At 40.2% G+C, this 23,051-nt stretch overlaps 1 protein-coding gene across 2 annotated transcripts in view; it reads right to left on the bottom strand.

Moving 5' to 3' along the window:
- The window catches only part of MTMR7 (myotubularin related protein 7), a 107,167-nt gene that overhangs the window by 13,225 nt on the left and 70,891 nt on the right, over positions 1–23,051 (bottom strand). The window contains exons 8-10 of one of the 2 annotated variants that reach the window (XM_008570546.1): positions 5,132–5,241; positions 3,663–3,788; positions 1,466–1,515 (exon numbers count right to left, since the gene is read on the bottom strand). In XM_008570546.1, the coding sequence (XP_008568768.1) occupies positions 1,466–1,515; positions 3,663–3,788; positions 5,132–5,241 (286 nt within the window). The remainder of the gene's footprint in view (positions 1–1,465; positions 1,516–3,662; positions 3,789–5,131; positions 5,242–23,051) is intronic. The other variant, XM_008570547.1, reaches the window with a different exon arrangement.

Below are 23,051 nucleotides of genomic sequence, written 5' to 3' on the forward strand. Positions count from 1 at the left end.
TGGACCAATGGATCAGAATAAAGAACCCAGAAATCAACCCACAGACTTATAGCCAACTGATCTTTGCCAAAGGCAACAAGAATATACATTGTAGAAAAGATTGCCTCTTCAATAAGTGGTGCTGGGAAAATTGGACATCCATATGCACAAGAATGAAACTAGACCCGCACCTCTCACCATATACCAAAGTCAACTCAAAATGGATTAAAGACTTAAGTATAACACCTGAAACTAAAATTACTAAGGGGAAATATAGAGAAAGCACTTCCGGAAGTAGGATTGGGCAAAGACTTTATGAATAAGAGCCCCAAAGCACAAGCAACAAAAAAATAACATGGGTGAACTTAGAAAAAATTATGTTAAGCAAAATGAGCCAGGCACTGAAAGGGAAATACTTCATGTCCTCACTCATAAGCGGGTGCTTAAAAAAGAAAAGAAAGAAAGATACAACAATCACAACAATTCCTTGAATTTTCAGAAGGAGGGAACAGAACTGAGGCCACCAGAGGTGAGAAAGGGGGAGAGTAAGGAGAGGTTAGGGAGAAATTGGTAAAGGGCCACAAAAACTGTTTACATTGTGTAACAATAAAAATAAATAATTTTTTTAAAAGTTAAAAATATATATCAAAATATCTAATGAAATTATTCCTAACAATGTACCTAAATTTAAATTTAGACTAAGTACAGCTACAACACTTAAGATTCAGAGATTAGAGAACCCTGGAAGGTTCTCTAGAGAACCCAGGACAAGCATTATCATCAACGTTAACAAAAAAAACAGTTTCTGTTTGTTGAGGGCCTGCTATATGGGCAGGCATGGAACTGTGCTAGTTACGTATACTTTTTTAAAATCCTTTTTACAACACTGTGGAGGGAGGATGTCCCCATTCCACAGAGGGGAGACCAAACAAAGGTCAGAGAGGACAGATGCCCAAGACCAGACAGTAAATACCACAGCCTGGGTGTGGAGTTGGATGTTTCTGGCTCCACAGCCTGTGTCACTGTCCTACGTCACCTCTCCAGAAACATCTGGGACAACCTTCACTTTGACACAATTTGGTCCCCACTGAGAAAGATCAAAGAAACTGTCCCACAGGCATTTCAGAACATGTAGCCTAAAGGCAATGTCTGCATTTCTAAGAATAATTTAGTAAATCAAATGTGTATGGTATGAGTAAGGGAGAACGGATCCTTTCTAGGTCAGTTAATGAAAACGCACTTGCTCTCTCTTATGGAACAATTTAACATTAGTTCTGCCCAACGAACACCTAGAGCAACCGGAGTTAAGCTTCATTTATCTGTGATACAACGATTACAAAAAAATTTAAACTTTCTGAATAAGATAAACAAAGCAAAAAAACTTATAAAAACAAGGCTATTTTCCCCCAGACACTCAACGGAAAACTTCAAAAGCAGTGTTTTTATTCTAAACATTCAAAACAACAGATTTTTAAATATTTCTTACCTGTGATTAAACTTATGACCAAAGGAAATCCAGTCCTTTTCAACTAATACCTACATAGGAAAGAATATAAATATCATGGAGAGAAGCAAACGAGGGAAAATAAGAGACCACAAGCTATAATGCTGAAGGATTCAGAGGAACTTGGAGCAGAAGTCACTATCCCCAGGTAACCTGCAAATGAATGAGGACACATTATCCTCCAATACAAAGTGCATACAAGAAGGGCAAAGTTGAAGGTCATCTGTAGGAAAAATGGGGATGGATATATGAAAATGTAGGGGCCGGCCCGGTGGCGCACTGCTACAGTGCGCATCTTGGGAGCGCGGCAGCACTCCCGCCGCCGAGGGTTCGGATCCCACATACAGACCGGTTCCCGCTCACTGGCTGAGCGAGGTGCGGGCGCGACACCGAGGGTTGTGATCCCGTTGCCGGTCCCGGTCCGGAACGGGCGCGACACTGAGGGTTGCGATCCGTTGCCGGACACGAAAAAAGACAAAAAAAAAAAAAAGAAAATGTAATAATTCCACCCACTGAGGCCTCCTATATGCCAGGGGCTGCTCATTTGCTTCACATATTATCTCATTTAATTGTGAGAGAGGTATTATCATCACTCCCATTTTACAGAAGAGGAGATGGAAACAAAGAGGGGTTAAACATTCACCCAAGATCGTGCTACTAGGCAGAGGAGGATGCCACTTCATAACCTAGCCCTCTCCACTCCAAACCCCATCTCTTAACCAGTATGTCATGCTGCCCCTCAATACAATGTAAAATACCAACCTTTTAACAAGAACTATCAGGAAAGCTGTTTAGTGATCTTTACCACACAGTAGAAGAATTCTAAAATGATGGGGTTAGGGGTGTATTAGAAGTTTCAGCCCTGCTCTTGAATTAGGGTTAACATGAGTTTATAGTCTCAAATCGTCTGGATTTTTTTTTTTTTAATGTCTAATCACATAATAGGAAATAGTCTCATCAATATTACCAATGCTTTAAAATGGCCAGAGGTTTCCTCTAAAAAAATATGGACTGGTTGAAGTCTGTCCTTGACAACTTTAAAGGCATTTTCTTTGGGTTGTTAAGTTTAATGTTTTATTGGGATGAAATTAGAATGAGTCATTGGCAGAAAAAGATGGTGTGCATGAGAAAGGCCCCATGGCAGCATGTGACCAAAAACTCCTCTGCTCTCCAAATGTAAATGAAGAAAGCCAGCCTTCTCCTGGAATCAGTCCCAAGAGGAGTCTAAAGCAGGAGTGTCCCTCTGAAGCTTCAGTGCTGTCAAATATAATTGGAAGTTCTTAGACACTTCCATAAAAAGAAAAAAGAAAAAGCCCAAGAGAGGAAGCCTGCCTCGTCTCTCTTGCCGCCAGAGTGTCAGCTCATATCACTTGATAAAGAAGATCTAGCAGTAAAGATAATTCACTAGAGCTCCTCTGTCAGCATCTGTTCCTAGCACGAATTCAGGATTCACTGAAGCACTTTCTACCAAATCATGGTTCGAGTGACAGGTACTGGGTTATCTCCTAGTCTCTAAGAAGTCCCCTGCACTCATTTTAAGGAAGTTGTACCAGCTTAGCCAAAACTTCACCACCCTAGGCAACTGCAACAAATAGTCTGTAGCTGGAAGCAAAATCTTGCATTCTGATACACACCTAAAAGGTTCAAACTCTAGAAGCTGTATTCGGAATTTCAGTAAAGAACACAAAAACACCGGGACATTTCAGTATTTTCATCCAGAGTAGTGAAGGACTAAAAAATATAAAACCTGGAAGTGAAAACAGTTTTTCCTCCTAAGGACTTTTTGCACACACAACATAGAAAATTTTTTTCTCCAAATATTTTTTCTGAAAAGTGTTTTCTGTTAAATATTCAGGTTATCTCAAAGTTAAAATACTAATGAGCAAATAATATACAAAACTCACTGTTTTAAAAACTACTAAATATATTTTATATTTGCCCCCAAATTCACATTTCAATAGCATTAATTTGAATTGGTTTCAATATCCCAGAAATTCACCTTTTTACTTCAAGCCTATTTTACCTTTTCCCTTTTAATTAACCTTGCTGATTCTACTAAGAGAAAAACAACACTGCTGAGAACAAAAAAAAAAAAAAAAAGCTGCCAATAGTTGCCAAAAGAGATGTGCATTCATGGTCAAGGCAGTGCCCCTGGGAGCAGCCCGGCTGCCACACTCACCATGAAGCCCTTCAGCGTCCGGTAGTGCGGATCCAGCAGGAGGCTCGCCACTGAGCACACCTGAGCAGTTCTGTCCCAGCCATCAGAACAGTGCACAAGCACACTCGCCCCTTCCTCAGAAATTGCCTGAAAACCACAGGATTGGCAAATGGTCACAAAGAATGGCCATAAAAAAGAAAAATCTCTCATCAGAACTAGGTTTGGTTATATACTTACAGAAGGAAACAAAACTGTTCATTCATTTATTCAGTGTTTATGCCCCAACTAGTTAGGGCAGAGCCAAGGAGTGGCTTTGTTCTGGGAGCTGAAGCTTTTCCTCTCCTTCCCTTGTATCTGCAAGCCACCACTCAAGTCACCTCAAATAAGCATATGTATTATATAAAAGTATGCTTCCGATGCAGACATATTCCCTAGCCCTCCTTCAACCCTCTTTCTTCCACTCCAGGTTTCCACATTAAGCCTTACTGGAATTCTGGTGTTGCTACTGGTCCCAATCGTTTCCACAAAGGAAAAGGCACAAAAGTCATCACAAAACTACGAAGTTGCAGATAAAAGGATAAGAGCCAAGTACTGGGACCAAAGATTGGGGAAGAAGGAGAAAACAAAGGTAAAAATCATGCCAGAAAATCCCTAAGAAAAAAATTTCTATTTGCTATTGCCAATGTACACATGACTCTTAGCTAAATATCTTGGCAGGAAACATAAATTGGGAAACACAGTGGAGATTTCATCACAGCATCTATCACTACATGAAATTCTATTTTTATCTGTTTATTAATTTTCTGTCTCCCACACCAGAATGTAAGTTCTGTGAGGGAACAGACTTGATCTGGCTTATTCAGCACTGCATCTGCAGTACCTAGAACAGTACCTGGCACAAAATCTGTTGAATAACTGGTTATCTAATAAGAGGGAGTATACCCTGTCATCACAAAAGATATGGTTCTCTTTAGGTATAAATCTGAGAGAAACTTATAAAGAAAAAACACTGAACAACATAATAGATGATGCATTCAAAAACAGCTTGAATGACAGATCCTTCCTATGGCAGAGTGGAATCTACCTACCAGCTACAGGAACATGACTTTTGCTTATACCATGACTAGAAAGAAGGATCTATTGGATAGAAGCCTCAAGTCCCTACCACTGAAGTGACACATTTGGTTGTACTCTCCTGCAGAAAATCCTTTCCTCCAGCCAGGATCAAGCCTAATGGAAGAGAGAATATTGTGGAAAAATTTTACCATTTGACCACCGTGATGACATACTATGAACTGAGCTGTGTATTCTCTTTCACAAAATCACATCTTCAGAGGGCAAACTATGTGGAGGTCTGCAAAGCCATCTACGCATTCAGTGCAGTGCAGCTTAGTACACGGGAGTCCATGGAGAGGAAACAGGATGGCTATTCTGAAGTCAGAGTGGCTTGCTGGTCTGCCCGCTAGTTTATTTTGTCTATAATCACATACCTTTGCAATGAAGATTCCTGCATCCATGATAGCCTTAATGTGCCTTAACCAGCCAGAGTTCTCCAGACCCCACAGGAAATCACTCATGGAGGGAGATTTAAGTTCACACACTGCAAGATAAATCATGTTATAGAAGTGAAATTAAAGTGATCTCTCATTTTACATTTGCTCATATTTTTCAGGTAGTTTGTTATTAATTCTTTTGCAGTAGCAGATATTTTCTGGAAGACAAGTCAAAATAAATACTCAAGATTACTAAACTTAAGTCTATTGAACCATTTCAAGTAAGGATCTTCTACCACCTTTGGTCATGGGGGATGCTTATCTGTTTACAAGTATTAGATTTATAAAGTTTAAATCCTAATATTAATGAAAATCATTAAATGCTATCATAGTAAATTCTAGCAAAGAACATCTATTTAACTTTTCAGGAAAGCTATTAAAAATAGGCCACTAAGGAGAACTTGAGTTAAGAGTGCTGTAGAGGAAAAATCTTATAATTAACTCCAGTACCTACCCAATTAGAACTCTCCATCACCCAACCACTCAGATTAGGACTGTTGTAAAAACGCAAAACAGAACTATTCTAAGAGTCTTAAAAGGAAATGATCAAATTCCTCTTGCCAACAACCCCCACCCAGAGTAAAGCTTGTGAACTTAAAAATAAGATCTATAGCACTGATCTGATTCTAGGGCATCAGGTTAGGGGGTTTGCCTTTGATTGAAAATAAAGAAGCCTAGGATCCCTATATCTATAATTTACACAACTAAGGGAGGTGTGTAAACACATCTATAATATTATGAACACTTAAGTAATTTTCACCTCAAGAGACTGTCTTTTATTTAACATAAAGCATAAAAAAGCTTTAGAGCTAGTGTTCTGACTACATATCACATATATCGCACTCCAAAGTTTATGGGTTTTATCCCTATAAAGCCCTTTTGAAAAGTCTTATAAATCAACCAATGAAAATTAAATAATGATCCATAGTTTTTTTGTTTGTTTTAAAGATGACCAGTAAGGGAATCTTAACCCTTGACTTGGTGTTGTCAGCACCACGCTTACCCAGTGAGCAAACCAGCCATCCCTATATGGGATCTGAACCCATGGCCTTGGTGTTATCAGCACCACACTCTCCCGAGTGAGCCATGGGCTGGTCCTTGATCCACAGTTTTTGTTTTTGGTTTTAGTTCAAGCATATTTTACTGTACTGTGATGCAATAAACACATGCAGGGAGGAGGGAACCCCACCTACTATTCTCAACTCCGTCAGTAACTAGCTGTGTAATTTTGCAGTCTTTCAACTCTTTGAGCCTCAATTTCTTCATTTTTAAAATAGGAAAGCTGTACTAAATTATATCCTTCTAACTCTAAACTCTCTGATGCAACTTTGTTAACTCTTCAAAATACACGGCAACCATTAACAACAATATTTATCAGATGCTCTGAACCCAAAGACACCGGTGAACCGAGGGTTCACTCTGATTTCTCGCAATGTAAGAACCACACAAAAAAGCACAAGTGGCTAAATTCTGAGTCATAGATGATTGCAATGATGAAGAAAATAAAACTGAGATGCCCAGCAAAAAGGCCTACTGAAGAAAACCATATTGTGAAAATGTTTAGCCAAGATTCCAAAATCTTCCTTCCAAATGTCTGCCCTGAGCTGGAAAGCTCTGGCGACCTAATGAGCAGCTGGGGAACTGAAGCCCTTCTGGCAGCGCTCTGGTTCAGAGCACTGTCCTTCTGTCTGAGGTCACAGTGCTGTGCCCACCCTGGCCCCACATCACAGGACACTACCAATAATATCTGGAAAAGTACATGCAAAACATTAAAGGAGAGGGTGCTCTGCTGAAGGCCAGTGAAGAACATACTCACTGATTCACAGAATCTACGCCTCTATTAGTCAGCCCCACAGCCCTGGGTACTCAGCAATGATTGTTTCCAAGCTTACAGGTTTAGTCACCAAGAGTTATGAAATATTTAAACATACAAAGATTTAAAAATAATGTAACATATCCAGACAATGAAATATTTTTCAGTGATAAAAAGAAATGAGCTATCAAGCCATGGAAAGACGTGAAGGAAACTCAAATGCTTATTACCAAGTGAAAGAAGCTAATCTGAAAAAACTACAGACTGTTTGACTCTGTTAGCCCAGAGGATCAAGGTAGGAGGGGACTGATGAGGGTTAGTCATTAGATCAGCCAGTTCCAGGGAATTGAGAAGGGAAGCTCCTGACCACAAAACCAGCAGAAACCAGTTAAGACTAGACCCACCAAGTTTCGAGGCTAACAATCTAGACCTAGAGTAAACTTTGCTCATTACAATACTAAATCTCTCCCCAGGGGCGGTATAATTACTAATTAGCATAACATGGTGATGATTTTTTTTTGACCGGTAAGGGGATCGCAACCCTCTACACGGTGTTGTCTGCACCACACTCAGCCAGCGAGCACACCGGCCACCCCTATATAGGATCCGAACCTGCGGCCTCGGCGCTACCAGCGCCGCACTCTCCCAAGTGAGCCACGGGGCCAGCCCCATGGTGATGAATTAACTGCACCTGTGCAGGCAGACACTTCACTCTACATGTAATGACTTCAATAAAGCTTATGTATATTCATGTTGATCCTCAATAAAAGAAGTTGTAACCCTCCTTTCAGGGAGACACTGCTTTGGGAGCACTCGCTAGTGTTCTCCTTGCTTGTGACAACTAATAAAACTTCCTATCCAGACTTCTGGTCCCGGACGCATCGCGCTCACTGAGAAACAGACTCATTGAGGCTGGTAACAATTCCAACTAAATGACATTCTAGAAAGGGCAACACTATAGAGAAAGTAAAATGATCAGTGGTTGCCAGGGGTGAGGGTAGACAGAGGGATGTATAGGCAGGGCAGAAGAATTTTAGGGCAGTAAAACTTCTCTGTATGATACTATAATGATGGATACATGTCATTAAACATTTGTCCAAACCCACAGAATGTACACCACCAAGAGTGAAACCTCATGTAAACTCTGGTGTCTGGGTGATAACGACGGGTAAATATAGGGTCATGAATTGTAACAAATGTGCCACTCAGGAGGGGGATGTTCATAGCGGTGGAAGCTATGCATGCGTGGGGGTAAGGGGTTTATTAGCTATCTCTGTACCTTCCTCTCAATTTTGCTGTGAATCTAAAACTGCTCTAAAAAAATAAAGTCTTAAAAAAAAATAGTGTGACACCCAGATTGGCCACAATTGCTTCAGATCTCTCTTTTAAAAGAAGTTGTTACAAATTACAAGTTCCATGCTCCCAGGCCATCCTGTTTCTTCTCTTTGAAGTGTACTACTAATATTCCCAAGCATGTTTTTGTCCTTTCAGTACTTAGATACTAGCTGTGTAAGCCTGGACAAGTTACTTAGCCTGTCTGTGCCTCAGTTTCCTTGACTGTAAAATGGGGGCAATAATAGCCCCTGCATCAAAGGGTTATTATATATGTTAGCCCATAGGTTGGGCTGGGTCACAGACCCCTCGCATGCAGGTCACGAGATAGGTAATTGGAAAAGATCCCAGGAGCTGCCGGCAAGGACGACATGCTTCACTAGGACGTGAGCTCAGCCCCCACTCAGCAGCAGCAGCAGCAGGAGTAGCAGGAGCTTCCAGCAGATCTAGCAGCACCGGCAACGGCCCCCTGGTGGCCTCCGGGGATGGCATCCCTGGGGGCCCTGTGGATCAGAGCCATTCTGTCAATCTCGTTTCTCTAAAGATATTAATGCCAGTTTTTGGTTTTCTTCTGTTCTCTGTTTTTCTCTATATTGTTTTTGTTTGCTTGCGTGTGTGTGTGCATATGCACACGTGTGTGTGAGAGAGTATGGTCTCTGTCATTCATTTTGGGCTTTCCTCGATTCTCTGGTCATCTCTGACTGTCGATTCACACGTAAGAGTGAGACACAAAAGGCTGGCTGGAAATGCTGCTATGGGCATGGGCAGGCTTTTCTAGCTGCTGGGCTTAGCTGTGGGAGATTTATTTGTCTGGTCTGTCCCCCAGACATCAGGATCTGCAAGTTCTTTCTCTTGAAATAGCTGGAGGCCCCAGGGAGGGATCTTCCAAGCAGATGAATGGGTCAATAAGATTGGATGCCAACGTCCTGAGAGCAGATCTGGGGCGGGGAACCATGGTCTCATTTTTCTGTTCTCAGACTTTCGCTCACCGCCCTCCCTTTTTTTGCTCTGGTTATTCCCTGCCCCCTCCTCCAGCTTTGCCTGGTATCCCTGATCTCAGAATCCTTCCAGTCAACCTTTCCAGAAAGTTCATCACCATCTTGAGGCTTTGTGAGGCAGTGCAGGGAGGGAGGAGTCTGGGGTCTAGCGAAATGCTCCTTGTACCAGCACTTGGCCAGTCCTGCTTCAGAGTCACATGATGCCTCTCATTCCAGAGCCTTTCTACGGATCTGCAGAACCATTTGGCTTGCTTTGGGGTTTCTCACATTTCTACCAGAAATTCCAGTTTTTATATTGTTGTTCTGTCACTTCCTCTCCCATTCTCTCATCCTTTTGTATTTTTGCCTTTTTTGTTAGTTTATTATCACCTTAGTGGGGAGTCAGGACGAAGTGGGTAAATATTTGTCAAATTAGAACAGAGACAAGAGATCAAACTTTGGGCCTTGCAAGGCAGGAGGAGGAACTGAGATTCCCTATATTAAACTGAGCCGTTTAAAAAAAAAAAAAAAATCTACTTATGGACTCAGGGTGCTGACCAGGAAGCTGGTCTCAGCCTGGACTCCACATGAGGAAAATAAAAATTTATCCTGAGTATTGAAGCCCTGGGCCTGGTCTCATACATGTTTGGGATCCAAATGCTCACTTTCTTCATGCCCAGAATCCCTCACGCTGTGAAACTGTCCTGCTTGGTCTGGGAAGCACGTGTTGTGAGAGAGGAGGAGAGGGTGTGTGAAAGCCCATTGCTCCTCTTCTACGGAGCAAAGGCAACAGGCCCCATGTAGAATAGAAATATCAAGCCATAGCAGTGAACTCAGAGAAGGGCAGAAATATGGACAGCAAGGAGATCACAGAAAGCGGCTGCCCTGGATAGGAGGACGGAGGCTGGGACAGTGGGTACAGGGCTGCAGCTTTGTTATAAGCATAAAACAACTGGATTTTTAAAAAATTCCTACAGTGTGACGTTCATTGAAAAATAAAAACTCAATTTAAACAAACAAAATCTGAAGCCCTCAGCCTTCACTGGGGAAAACGCCTTCCCCTGCTTTCCCCTTCCCAACCCTTCATGGCAGAAAGAGCTCAAGCTCCAACAGTCTTCATTTCTGGCACCTGGAAGTTTCCTTGACTTTTCTTTTCTTTTCTTTTTCTTTCTTTTTAGCAACTTTATTAAGTTCAATTCACTTGCAATACAACTGACTCACTTAAGTGTACAATTCAATGTTCCAGCATGGGCTGCCTGATTAGCTCAGTTGGTTAGGGCACAGCCTTACAGCACCAAGGTCAAGGGTTCAGATCCCCATATGGACCAGCACATTCACAGAACTGTGTATCCATTACCACAATCAATTCCATCACCCCGAAAAGAAATCCCCTACCATTGGCAGTCACCCCCACTCTCCCTCCCCACCAGCCTTAGGCAACCACTAATCTACTATCTGTATCCATCAATTTGCCTATTCCAGACATTTCATATAAGCCAAACTATCCAACACGTAGTCCTTTGTGACTGGCTTCTTTTCACTTTGCATGTTTCCAGGGTTCATCCATGTTGTAGCATGTGTCAGTACTTCATTACTTTTTAACAATGAATAATATTCCATTGTATGGATACACAATTTTTCTTTTTATCCATTCATAAGTTGATGGACATTTGGATTGTTCCCACTTCTTGGCTGTTCTGAATTATGCTGCTATGAACACTCATGTACAAGTCTTTATGTGGACACTTGTGCTTAATTCTCTTAGGTACACACCTAAGAGAGGAACTGTTGGGTCACATGGCAACTCCATATTTAATCACTTAAGTAACTGTGAGAGAAACTGCTTTCCACAGCAGCTGTACCTTTGTGCATTCCCACCAGCAATGGACGAAGGTTCTGCTTTCTCCACACTCTCACCAATATTTGTTATCATCTGACTTTTTGATTACAGCCTTCCTATTGGGTGTGAAGTTACCACTTTGTAACTTTTTTTTTTCCCTCCTTGATTTGACTGTCTAATGGTTAATTCCTCTTCTTTATTGCAAGTTTGGTTATGCATTTAAGGAAATATTTGCTATATTTATTTCACATTTCTGCCTGTTTTTATCACATATTTCACATTAGCTTAGTCTGCCATATGGGGGAAACAGGAAGGCCACCTTGTTTAACTCAGATTTTAGTTTCATATGAACTAAACTGCACATCTTAATAATAATCATGGCATGTACTTCGGCAATAGCATGTAGCTGTGTTCAAGGGCTTCAGAGTCAGACACTCCTGCATTTAAATTCCAGCTCTGCCCCCGCACAACACCGTGACCTGGGCCAGTTACTGAGCCTTGCTTTCCTCAAATGTAAAACAGGGGTAAAAACATCTTCCTCAAATAGTTGTTGTAAAGATGAAATGAGAAAATACATGTAAGTATTACACTGGCAAAAATGAAGATTCCTAAAAATGGTAGCCACGATATAACATTTTAATATTTATTGACCCAGCACAGTATTCTGGGTGATAGGAGGTGTTAGTCATTTAAACATGTGAAAGCTGAGGCTCAGAAAACTTAAAACACAAAGTGATTAATGGCAGAAGGAGATCTCAAGCACAGATCTTCTGACAAACGAATCTAGAGTTTTGCCACCATGTCATGGCTACCTTGTTAGGTTTTACTATAAATAATAATAATAATAGTAAAACCTAAGTACCAGATGCCAGACACTTCTCTAAGTGCTTTATATAGAGTAGCCTTTTCAATCCTCAATACAATTATTATAAAGAAAGCACTATTACTATTCTCATTTTTTAAATATAGAAACCAATGCAAAGAGAAGTTAAATAACTTGTCCAAGGTCTCACAGCTAATACGAGCGTACTTCAAAAAGTTCATGGAAAAACGGAATTAAAATATAGTATGAATCCTTCCATGAACTTTTTGAATATCCTTTGTACATGGTGAGGCTGGGATTCAGTCTGGTTCCAGAGTTTCTGCTCTTGATCAATGCATTTCAATCTCAGGTATGTTATTTTTTAGATTCAAACACGAATCAGTCTAAGAACTTGCTGGCTCCCAAATGCCGTCCACTTAAGGAGGATGCTTTCTATCACTTAGAACTGTGTTGTTCCAATACAGTAGCCACTAGCTACACATGGCTATTGAACACTTGAAATGTGGCTAATCTGAATTGAGATGTGCAAAACATGAACCAAATTTTAAAGATTTAAAAAAGCACACAAAATGCCTCATTAATAGCTTTTTATACTGGTTACATGTTGAAATGATAATATTTTGGATATATGGGATTAAATAAAATGTATTATTAAAACTAATTCACCCATTTCTTTTACTTTTTCTAATGTTGCCACCAGAAAATTTAAAATCACAAATGTTGTAACTTGTGGCTTACATTATATTTCTACAGACAGTGCTGATTTAGATTACTCACGGAAGTGTAAACTGATCAGAAGTTTTCAAACCTTTTTGCACATATATCTCAAAAATAAAATTTAAAACTATCTACCCCCTTATCCACCCTGGGATCATGCATCAGAGTAAGAATGAGGGTGTGGTAAAGGGTGTGTTTTCCTTTTCTAAGGTGGCAAAAAACAATTAGGAAGGGGAGGTGGGAAAGGAGAGCTGGCTTAAAGTCTGGACCTGAGGAGCATTCTAAGGCAGGTCACATAGTTTTAGGAAGGAGCACATACAGAAGTTGATAATCTAGAAGCTGAATCCCATAAAGCAACATATCCAGGGCGCATCGGCCCAGTTAGAAGACAGACAGCTGAATCGGATGCAAAGGCCAAATGTCAGCTCCTAGTTAAAACTGAGCAAGCCTGCCTTTCCTGCCCCAGCCCAGCGGTGGCGATCTCTCCTGTAGTGACGCTGCCCAGCAATTCCAGACACACCCTCCAAGCGGCAGGCTCACCTCTGCCTGTGCACACTGCCCAGGGACACGGCCCAATGGGAAGCATGGCAAATTCCAACACCCTCCGTCAGCTCTGCCACTCCCTGGGTGCCTGCTGTTTGGTCTTTCTGTCCAACCCCAGGCCATGACCCAAAGTGCTCAACTTAATCCTCAAATATACACATTCCACCACGTGTAGTCTCAGGACTCAACTGATTCCTTTGAACCTTCCATGGGTAACATTCTTGCAGTTTTTTTTTTTTTTTTTTTCTTTCACTAAACAGACCAAACTCCTTTCAGGTTGTTATTGTGGGGCTTAGGGCTCGTTAGCACTCTCATTTATTTAAAAAAGTCCAGCGAGCCTGAGGAATATCTTGGCATCCAAACTCTGAAGCTTAGCCTGAGAACAAATGATCCTTTCCACCTTCTCTTCCCACAGGGCATGAAAATGACAGCAAGTTTAAAAATAAAGACGCCAGGCTTCCAGCTAACCTGGAGAGGGCCTGTGCCAAAAGCAAGAGAGGAACAGACGGCTCATAGAACAAGGTCCCAAAGTGTCCTGCCGGAGCCAATGGCCAATGCTTCCTTTCCCATGTGGCTCACTCAGCAAAAGGTAGGCTGCAGCGGCTCCAGCCACGTCAGTTCCTTTCTTCCTGCACCACAATCAGCGCCTTGTCTAACATTCCTGCTTTCAGGAACATTCAAATCATCTACACTAAAATCACCCATGCTAAAATCACCCCACCAGGTTTTCAAGCAAGGTATCACCTGAGAGGGTGCTTTTCCCCCTGAGTGCTGAGTGGCAGTGTTAAAAGCAAACAGCTCTGCACATGATTAATCCACACGGACAGATGGGGATACACTTGTGACTGAAACAATTAGCACCTGGATGTTGAAATATAAAACTGTTGGGTTTGTTTGGATAAACTCAGGGTAAGGCAGAAATACTGATGTGCTCACTCTTCTTGCCAAACCCAAACCAATATTTACAAACCATTTTGCTGAACAAAGTTCATTTCAGCTGACATCAGAGGAAGATGCCACAAATTACACAGAACTATACTTACTAACCAGGAGCTTAATGCCTAGCGTTAGTGATATTTGTTTTACAAAACAGGGCAACTATATCCCATAAACATATAGATAAACCACATTAAAAAAGAAAAGAAAAGATATACAAATTTAGAACCTGTGGAAATGTAAAATTTACTTAGAAGAAAATAAACCTCAGACGATCTTCCTTAGATACTTCCTACACCAATCTCATCTTCTCCCAGACAGTGGCTGGGTGAGGTCAGAGAAAAGAAAAGTCTCCATTTGAGCCCCATGGGATTGGTCTTTCTTGCACCCTAGATCAAAAGTGGATATGTATGTGGCCTCCCTCAATTACCAGCCTGACACACGCCTGAGTTCTGCTGATGTTCTGTTTGTCCCTTTCCTGTTTTGGAGTCAAGCACCAAGACCTAATGAGATAGTCTTCAAAGAACTGACAAAATGATGATAATCTCCCCTCACCGAACACCCTTGCAGGTGAAACCACTAAAAGAGGACTTAATCGTGGCCTATAAAATGGAAAAGTTTAGCTAAGCCTCCTTTATAGCCTCCCTCTTTTACTTAGTGCCCACCATGGTAACACAGAATGAACTCCTAAGCTCTGCAGAGAACTGGATTCCACATACTAACATCAGTGGTGCTAACCTCCCTACCCATGCCAGCCAACATGAGCCCTCTTCATAGAGAGCTTCACATGAACTGGAGAGAGGTGTGCATTTGCTTCTCCACAGGACACCAACCAGATTAAAGATTATTCTTTACAACATTTCTAACTCTGTTCATGATAGTATTTTCTGGAATCTCAACACAATTAATAATGCCATGTAAGCCATTTTCATATAATCTTGTTTTCTTTTAAAGAATTTGACAGTAATATAAAAAGGTAAGGTGAAATCAAGCCTAAATTTTGTATACCTGTGTTCACATTGCTTGAGTTAGCACAGAATATAGTATACGTGTGTGTGCATGTGTGTGTATTCAGCTACTAATAAACACGTATGTATTTATGTGAATATATGTATACACACAAACAAAAATACATTCCAGAATACTAATAACCACTGGCCTAAAAAAAAATCAAGCAGCGGGTTCACATGAGAATGACCTATTAGCATTTATGAGCTTCACGTGTGAATTTTGTGTCTAAAGACAAAGTCACAGAATATGGTGGTAACCTTTCTATCTTAGGCTTAACATGTGTTAAGAAAAGTAAGATGTGAATATTAACCACTGGGGTGTGTAAAACTTTGCAGCAAATAAAAAAATCTGTGCCCATTTACATTATGTCTACCTTATATAAGTAAAGTTGTCCCTTGGTATCCACAGGGCATTGGTTCCAGGATCCCCCACATATACCAAAATCTGCAGATACTCAAGTCTAACAGTCCCGAAGTACCTGTGCGTGTGAGAAGTCGGCCCTCCATATACACAGTTCCTCATCCCATGAATACTGTGTTTTCGATCCACAGTTGGTTGAAAAAAGTCTGTATATAAGTGGACCTGTGCAGTTAAAACCCACATTGCTCAAGGGCCAACTACAATGGGGCTTGGTGCTTTCCTCCTGATGAACCCTCACAACTTTCCATCTATAGTAGATATAATTATTTCAGTTTATAGAGGAGGAAGGGGCTCAGATGCTAGAGGTACAGCAAATATACTGTGATAAGAACCTAGGTCCCTTGACTCCACTTAACATAGTATTTTCACTACAAATAGAGAATAATTAAAAATCCATGTACAAACTCAGCCAGGATGAACAGGAACTGAGTTGAAGGAAGAGTTTAAGGGATGATAAAGTCTAAATAGGAAACTTAAAACAAATGGAAACAGAGAAGTTGAGAGTGGGAGAATTGGGATGCAGAGAGGCTGAGAAGTCTGGGGGGATATAAAGCTACTAGTGGCAGGCACTGGAGAGAAGACCAGGAATCAGATAAGAGGGACAGAGCTGCAGCAAGTTGCTGAAGTGGTGAAATAAGCTCTATGCAGCAGAGGACGAGGGGCTGGGGGCTCACCCACCCTCCTCACACCAGCTGAGAAACCACCAGGACCAACACTCTCAGCCAGGTTGAGACCATGTTGTCACTGGCAAGCAAATACTGAATTGCCAAACCCCAACTACAGCCTTTTGGAAAAACACCTCACCTAGTCACTAAAATTAGCCATGTCTATCTTTAGTTTCATGAGATAGGCTTCCTCCTACAAGTACTCCATTCGTAAATGTCCTCGTTATCCAAAAGCTTGCTTTCATGATTAACAAAATATAAACCAATAATTCTGAGGATGAAAAGTTTTAAATTAATCTTTGAATTGTCTCAGCAAACTGCAAAACGAAGCATAATCATCACAAAAAAAAGTGACCATTCTCTCATTAAATCACTTTGTTTTTTCTTATTCTCTCCTTTGAAAATGTCACCCAGAAATGAAGTCTTTGGCTTTGACGTCCAGTTCAAACACTCAATCATGTCTTGACTTACCCAGGGACAGCCCTCAGGGAGGTCACTAATAAGACAAGCATGATCTTTTCTTCCTGCCATGATTTCTGCCTTATATCAAAATTGGTTGTGTTAGCAATTGGTGTCTGCCCTATAGCAAAATTGGTTGTGTGTGTGAGTGTGTGAAAATGAAGCATTTTTTAATCCAGTGCCTAGCATATAGGACACATGGAATAACTGTTTGATGAATGGATGAATATCTGAGATAACTGTGGTAGCTCCTACTATACTATTAAGTACTTGCTGGAAGCCGGTATTGCACCTCAAGCTCCACATACATTATCTACCAGGCAGGGTATTATTTACTCCCAATTTTCAGATCAGAAAGAGTGGGTTACAGAGGTTTACTAAGTCACCCATGTCACACAGACAGTATGTAGCTGAGCTGGAATCTGCTCCACAGCACATACACCCAATAGGGCCATGCTCTTCCCCTGTGCCTTGGTGCTCGGAACACAATTGTCTGGGTTGGCTGACAGTATGCAGCACTCTAGTGGCCACATTCCAAATCCTCATACAACACCACAGGGAGGCAAAGTACACACTCTCGATCCATTTACTTCCTCCAAATGACCATGCATTGGCAACCAGTGAAGCCTGACAGGATAGACCTGTTGGCCTAGCAGAACACTCTTTAAACAGTCTTATAACTCCTATTTCTGGGTGAAGCTATCAGTCTCACTTCAATGGAAAACTGAGTTTTGTATGTGGAATCCTATGCCCTGAAGCTACATTTTGAGGAAAAATGACTAGATTTTCAGGTCATTATTGGCTGTCCCATCTAATAGCTTAGTAGTCTAATGAAATTAATAATGGTAAGAAGTCAGAATACAGAGAACTGAAAAATAATTATCTTTATAGCCTTTCATTAGTTCATATCTCGTAGAACTTAACGTAAATTTGTAGGTAATATGATAGGAAAGACTCACTTTAAAATGAAAAACTTATATTTGAAATACTAAAAGGGTTGAAGTGTTCCATTTCTTCAAAGTTAAATTGGCCATCACCCCATAAAGACATGAGGTAAGGAAGAAAGTATCAAATAAAAAGGACATTTGAACTGATAGCCACAACCTTACCTCTCTGAGCAGAGAGAAATATTTCATGGAAACCTTGGAGCTGGGTGTGCTAGGGGCTATTTCCTTGTAGACCTCGGTGTACCCAAGGCAACTTGGCAGGGAGAGCAGAGCAGGAATCAATGGAATGACCATAACACCGAAGGAGATAGGGCTCCCCACGACATACTCCAAGTTCTCTGCTTTCCACCAACCTTTCCACACCTAACAAAGGTTCTGATGAACCAGGCCTCAGAAACTTCACACAGAAGAACGATCAAATATGACCTCTAGGGCCACCTGATTTTTCCACAAAATATTCTCCACAGTCAAAGCACACATTTTCAGGGGATATGAAAAAAAAGTGGTTACATTTGGGGGCCTGCTAAAAAGATTCCAGTCTTTTAAACTGAATCTGCTTTACCCACTTTCAAAGAGCACTTCCCTGTATTATTGCCCAGATTGCTGAACTGATGTTGGGTCTTTGTTCCACATGCTCTGGACCCACTTCCATCTGATCTGCTGTCAGGCTGATGTTTCTTATCTCTATAAAACAAATTGCCGAGAAATGGCCCACAAGGCCTCGCATGTTGTTTATTAAATGATTTTTTATGAACTCGTGCTGAGTGGACAAAGACCATATCATGAGGCAAGTACTTACATGCCTCTGAAAATTGTGCTGTTTTACTCCATGTCTCTTGAATAAAAAAATTAAAGAAATTGACCCATAGGAAGTCATAGGACTTATGAGATACTTGCCTGGATGACTGAATTAATCTACAATCCATCAACTTATCCATTCTATCCACTGCTTATTTTAAAGTATACTATTGCTTCCCAAGAGAAAGCATAATGCAACTCACACTTGAAAGCACTTTATAGTTTGCAAGGAATGTTTTTAATAGGTCATGAGTTAGAGAGGGAAGATATATTGCTTACATTACTTTACAAATACAGTCGTGTGTTGCTTAATGACAGGGATAGGTTCTGAGAAACACATCATAAGGCGATTCTGTCTTTGTTTGAACACCATAGAATGTACTTACACAAACCTCGATAGTATAGTCTACTACCTATCAGCCTATACAGTATAGCATATGGCTCCAACCACCATCCTCTATGTGGTCCATCACTGATGGAAACATCATTACGTGGCACATGACCATACAGGAAATGAGAGTTGTTCAAGTTTATTTGCGGACTAAAGCAGGAACCCAAACCCAGGTCTTTACATACTTAGGCCAGAACACTTTCTACCCCAACCCATTACCTAGAAAGGCAGTAAAGCCTAGTGGTTAAGAGGGTGGTATCTGAATTCATATTAATTAGGTGAAAATCTTGGTTCGACCATTTACTGTTGTGAACTTGCCCAAGTTTCTTAGCCTCTGTGCCTCAATTTCCTCATCTGTAAAATGGGAATAATAAGAACAGCTACAAAATGACCACAGTGAGGATTACTTGAGTAAATAAATCTCAAAAATTTGAACAGTGTACATAGTAATCCTTCCATAAATGTTATATCATTACTACGTGGAGTGGTTGTCTGAGAGCCCATCTGATATCAGAACCACAAATTAACAAGGATCATTGTAATGTGATGGGAAGTATTAGGTTCAAATCCTGCTTTGTTGTGTGACACTGAGGAAGGATGTTTTTAAAAGGCTTTTAATTAAAAATGTAACATACCAGACTCTGTAACTGGAAAGAGGCACTTCAACTGGCCTTGAAAAAACAAACAGCCATGTTGTGAACAGTGTATGTAGAGGTCCACGTGGCAGAGAACTGTGGGCAGCCTCTAGGACCAAAAAATGTGGAGCCCTCAGCTGAATTCTGCCAACAACCTGAATGAGCTTGGGAGCAGATTCTTCTCCCACTCAAGCCTGCTGATGAGAACACAGCACAGCTGACAACCTGATTGTAGTCTTGTAAGACCCTAAGCAGAGGCTCCCTGGATTACCATTCATACATGAGACATGTCCAGATTCCTGACCCATAGAGATAATAAATTTGTTATCCGGAGAGATAACAAATGTGTATTGTTAAAAAAAAAAAAAAAAAAAAATAATATACTAACCATAGCAAATATTTTGTAAATAAAGAAGATAAAAGGAAAAAAATCACCATCATTTTTCAGTGCTAATCCAATTATCATTCCAGATATTCTCTCCCAATCCTTCTTCATATAGTAAGATTATGCATACAATTTTACAACCTGAATTTTTCACTTCCATTATACACATTCTCCTGTGTTAGTACATATATTCTTCACATTTATTATTCTTAATGGATGCAAAATTTTCTATCAAGAAGGTGGTACAAAATTATTTAATCATTCCACGTGGTACTGTTGGACACTCAAGTGGCTTCCAATATTCTATTATGAATATAACACTACTATCAATACAGACATGTGTATGTCTTTATATTTTAAACCATATTTTGAATTAATCCCTAAGAGGAGGCAATCTGGCAAAAATTATGTATCTCTAAACAAAATATACTATGTTTCTTCAGACCAATTTAAATGATACCAGGAATATTAAAGTACTAGTTTTACCACATTTTTTTCAGTACCAGCTATTACAATTTTTAAAAATAGGTGAAAAATGGTACTTTGAAGGTTTTAATATACATTTCTTTAATTACCAGAGCAACTTTAAACATTTTTCTACCTGTTTATCTATTTCATTACTGCTTCCTCTTTAAAAAATCATCTTAGATTAAGTTGTAACCTCTTTGAGACTCTGTTTTTTCATCTATAAAGTACAGATAATATCATGTACTGCACACCATTGCTGTAAAATCAAATACAACCATTTAAATGAAAATACTTTTGAAGTCTGGTACACAGCAGTTGCTCAATTTTTAGTTAAATGAATAAATCAACGAATAAGTGGTCAGTTATATAGAACTACACAGTGAACAACAACATTAATCTAATATTCATGTGGAATCTAGGCACAAAACTAGTAGTGGAAAGAAAGTGAGGTTTTCTAGGCAACATCCAAAAGATGGCACATTGACTGAAGAGGGAGGAAGATCTCCCTGCCACATCTTTCCCATAAGCACCTGCCTGCCTTGAAAGCAGATATCTAAAAAGAGGCATCACAGTATAGCACAACCTCAGCACATGGAGATGTGAAAGTAAGTCTACGTACGCCTCACTACCTTCCTCTCACTGATTTCATCCTCAACACCAAGGATGCCAGCAAGGTAAAAGCTCCTCCTGCGATGATAACAACTTCCTCACCTTGGAAACAGCCTATTCCAGGCTCTTCTATTTTCAATAAAAAAGAAAATACAGGTATCCTTTTATCAGTTGAGAGAAAAACCATTATCTATATGATCAAAAGGGAAACTAGTATGAAAAGCACTTAATAAATTACCAAATTGCTATAAAACCAAAAGGCACCATTTAATCTCCTTCAGAGGTACAAATACGACAAAAACAGTTTGGCTTAAAACTTATAAATCGAAGTTAAAATTAAATCAGCTCTATAAAAGGACCTACACAGGATGTGAAATTGGTCCTTGATTTCAGTTTCTGATGAAATATCCTGCAACTCTTGCTCACAGACAGAGATGTCTGTGGACAGAATGCAATTTTACTATTCTGTTATTCAGAATCTATTCTGATAATATCCATATAACAATGATTTTTAAAAAGGAAGAAAATAATAAGCATGAATGAAATGCACTATTCCTCTGCCTATCTAGCGACAAGCAGTATACACCTTCAAATCTCTTTGACGCCAAGGACAGAGAAAAAAATCTCAGAAGGTGAGTCGGATTGCGTCACTTCATCAGCTGAGCCTCCACACGTGGTTTATAATTTACTCGGTTAAAACAGATAGTCAAACATTGGTCAAGTCTCCTGAAAGGCATCCAGAAAGTTGTCCTTGTCACTGAACTACATGTAGCTGGAAAAGTTATGTAGAAGTAGAATGATCCCTTATGAAACAGAGAGCTGCCCTCTGGAACTCGCTCAGTTTGCTTGTCCTTCAGAAAAAGTAGTGAGTCGGACCACAGATATAGGGCAGGAGAAACAGTTCCTAATAAGAAGCCACATGAATGCCAGTATAAAAACTAAAGCTAAATGTGTATGTTATAAGCACTCTCAGGGGCAACTTTCTGCATAGAAGAAAATTTATGTTCTCAAAAGTCATCTTATGAAATTACTAAATGAAAAATATAAAGCATATCAACCTAAACGGTTTTTAATGATTCTTAAAGTGATAAACACTCTTCATACTAAAGTTAGACTACCTTTTTAATAACTGCACCAGGCTATACCAATTTTTCGACATGTAAAAAACATAACTTATAGTAGGGACAGTCAAACTGCCCATGATAATCTCCAGACATTTAAGAAGCTCAAGCAATCAAGCTAAGGATATTGTCACTATGACCTGAAGCACAGAAATTATGTTTAGAAGTAAAACAGAGATAGCTCTGTGGATGTGATGTTTTCAGATGCAGGAAGGGGTTTCTTTAAAAGAAAACTATTCAAATGTTCAATTTTAAAGCGTTTGCAACCAGGAGCATCAAATTGTCACAGCTAGAAAGGCCCACAGAAACTATTAGTCCAATCTTCTCAATTTATAGTAGGTAACAGAGCCCCAAAGAAGTTAACTGACGTGTTCAAAGTTTCATAATAACTGAAATGAACCAGGGAGTCCAGGAGAGAGAACAGAAGTCAGGTCTGTGACACTCAAGTTTCCCCAGCTCCAGGGTTAGGTTCTCCCCTGTCTTTCTGATTAAACAGAGAACTGCATAAGTAACTTGGAGCAAATGTGTATTCCTAGAAAAAGTAGTTCAGCACTTTCTTTGTCTCTCTTCATTCAAGTCACCGCATTTCCTACACTTGGTTCCATCTCTCCAGGGTTCTCCCCAGCAGTACACACATAGCGTTTATAGCCAAGACACGAAGCCAAGGTTTGTGCAGCCTCCTCATTCTCTTCTCAATTCCCACTAGAGCCAGAAATGGCAGATTATGGCAACAGATTCCTCCTTTGGCCTTTATGATCACAAGAAGCACAAGCAGCAGGTGAAGGTGGTTTTGCTTGAAATGCAAAATTTCTGCTAATCAGCGTATGGCCATATGAATAACTCTTTTATATTACATAATCCATCTTTTTAATTTCCTCTCCACATGAGTATGTAAGTCTGTATGTATGTGTCTTGCTGTGTTCGTTGCTATGTGTGTAAGTGCTGGGTGGCGGGGGGGGGGGGGTTA

Source organism: Galeopterus variegatus, unplaced genomic scaffold, assembly GCF_000696425.1.
Source record: "Galeopterus variegatus unplaced genomic scaffold, G_variegatus-3.0.2 Scaffold612, whole genome shotgun sequence".
NCBI classification, from domain to species: Eukaryota; Metazoa; Chordata; class Mammalia; order Dermoptera; family Cynocephalidae; genus Galeopterus; species Galeopterus variegatus.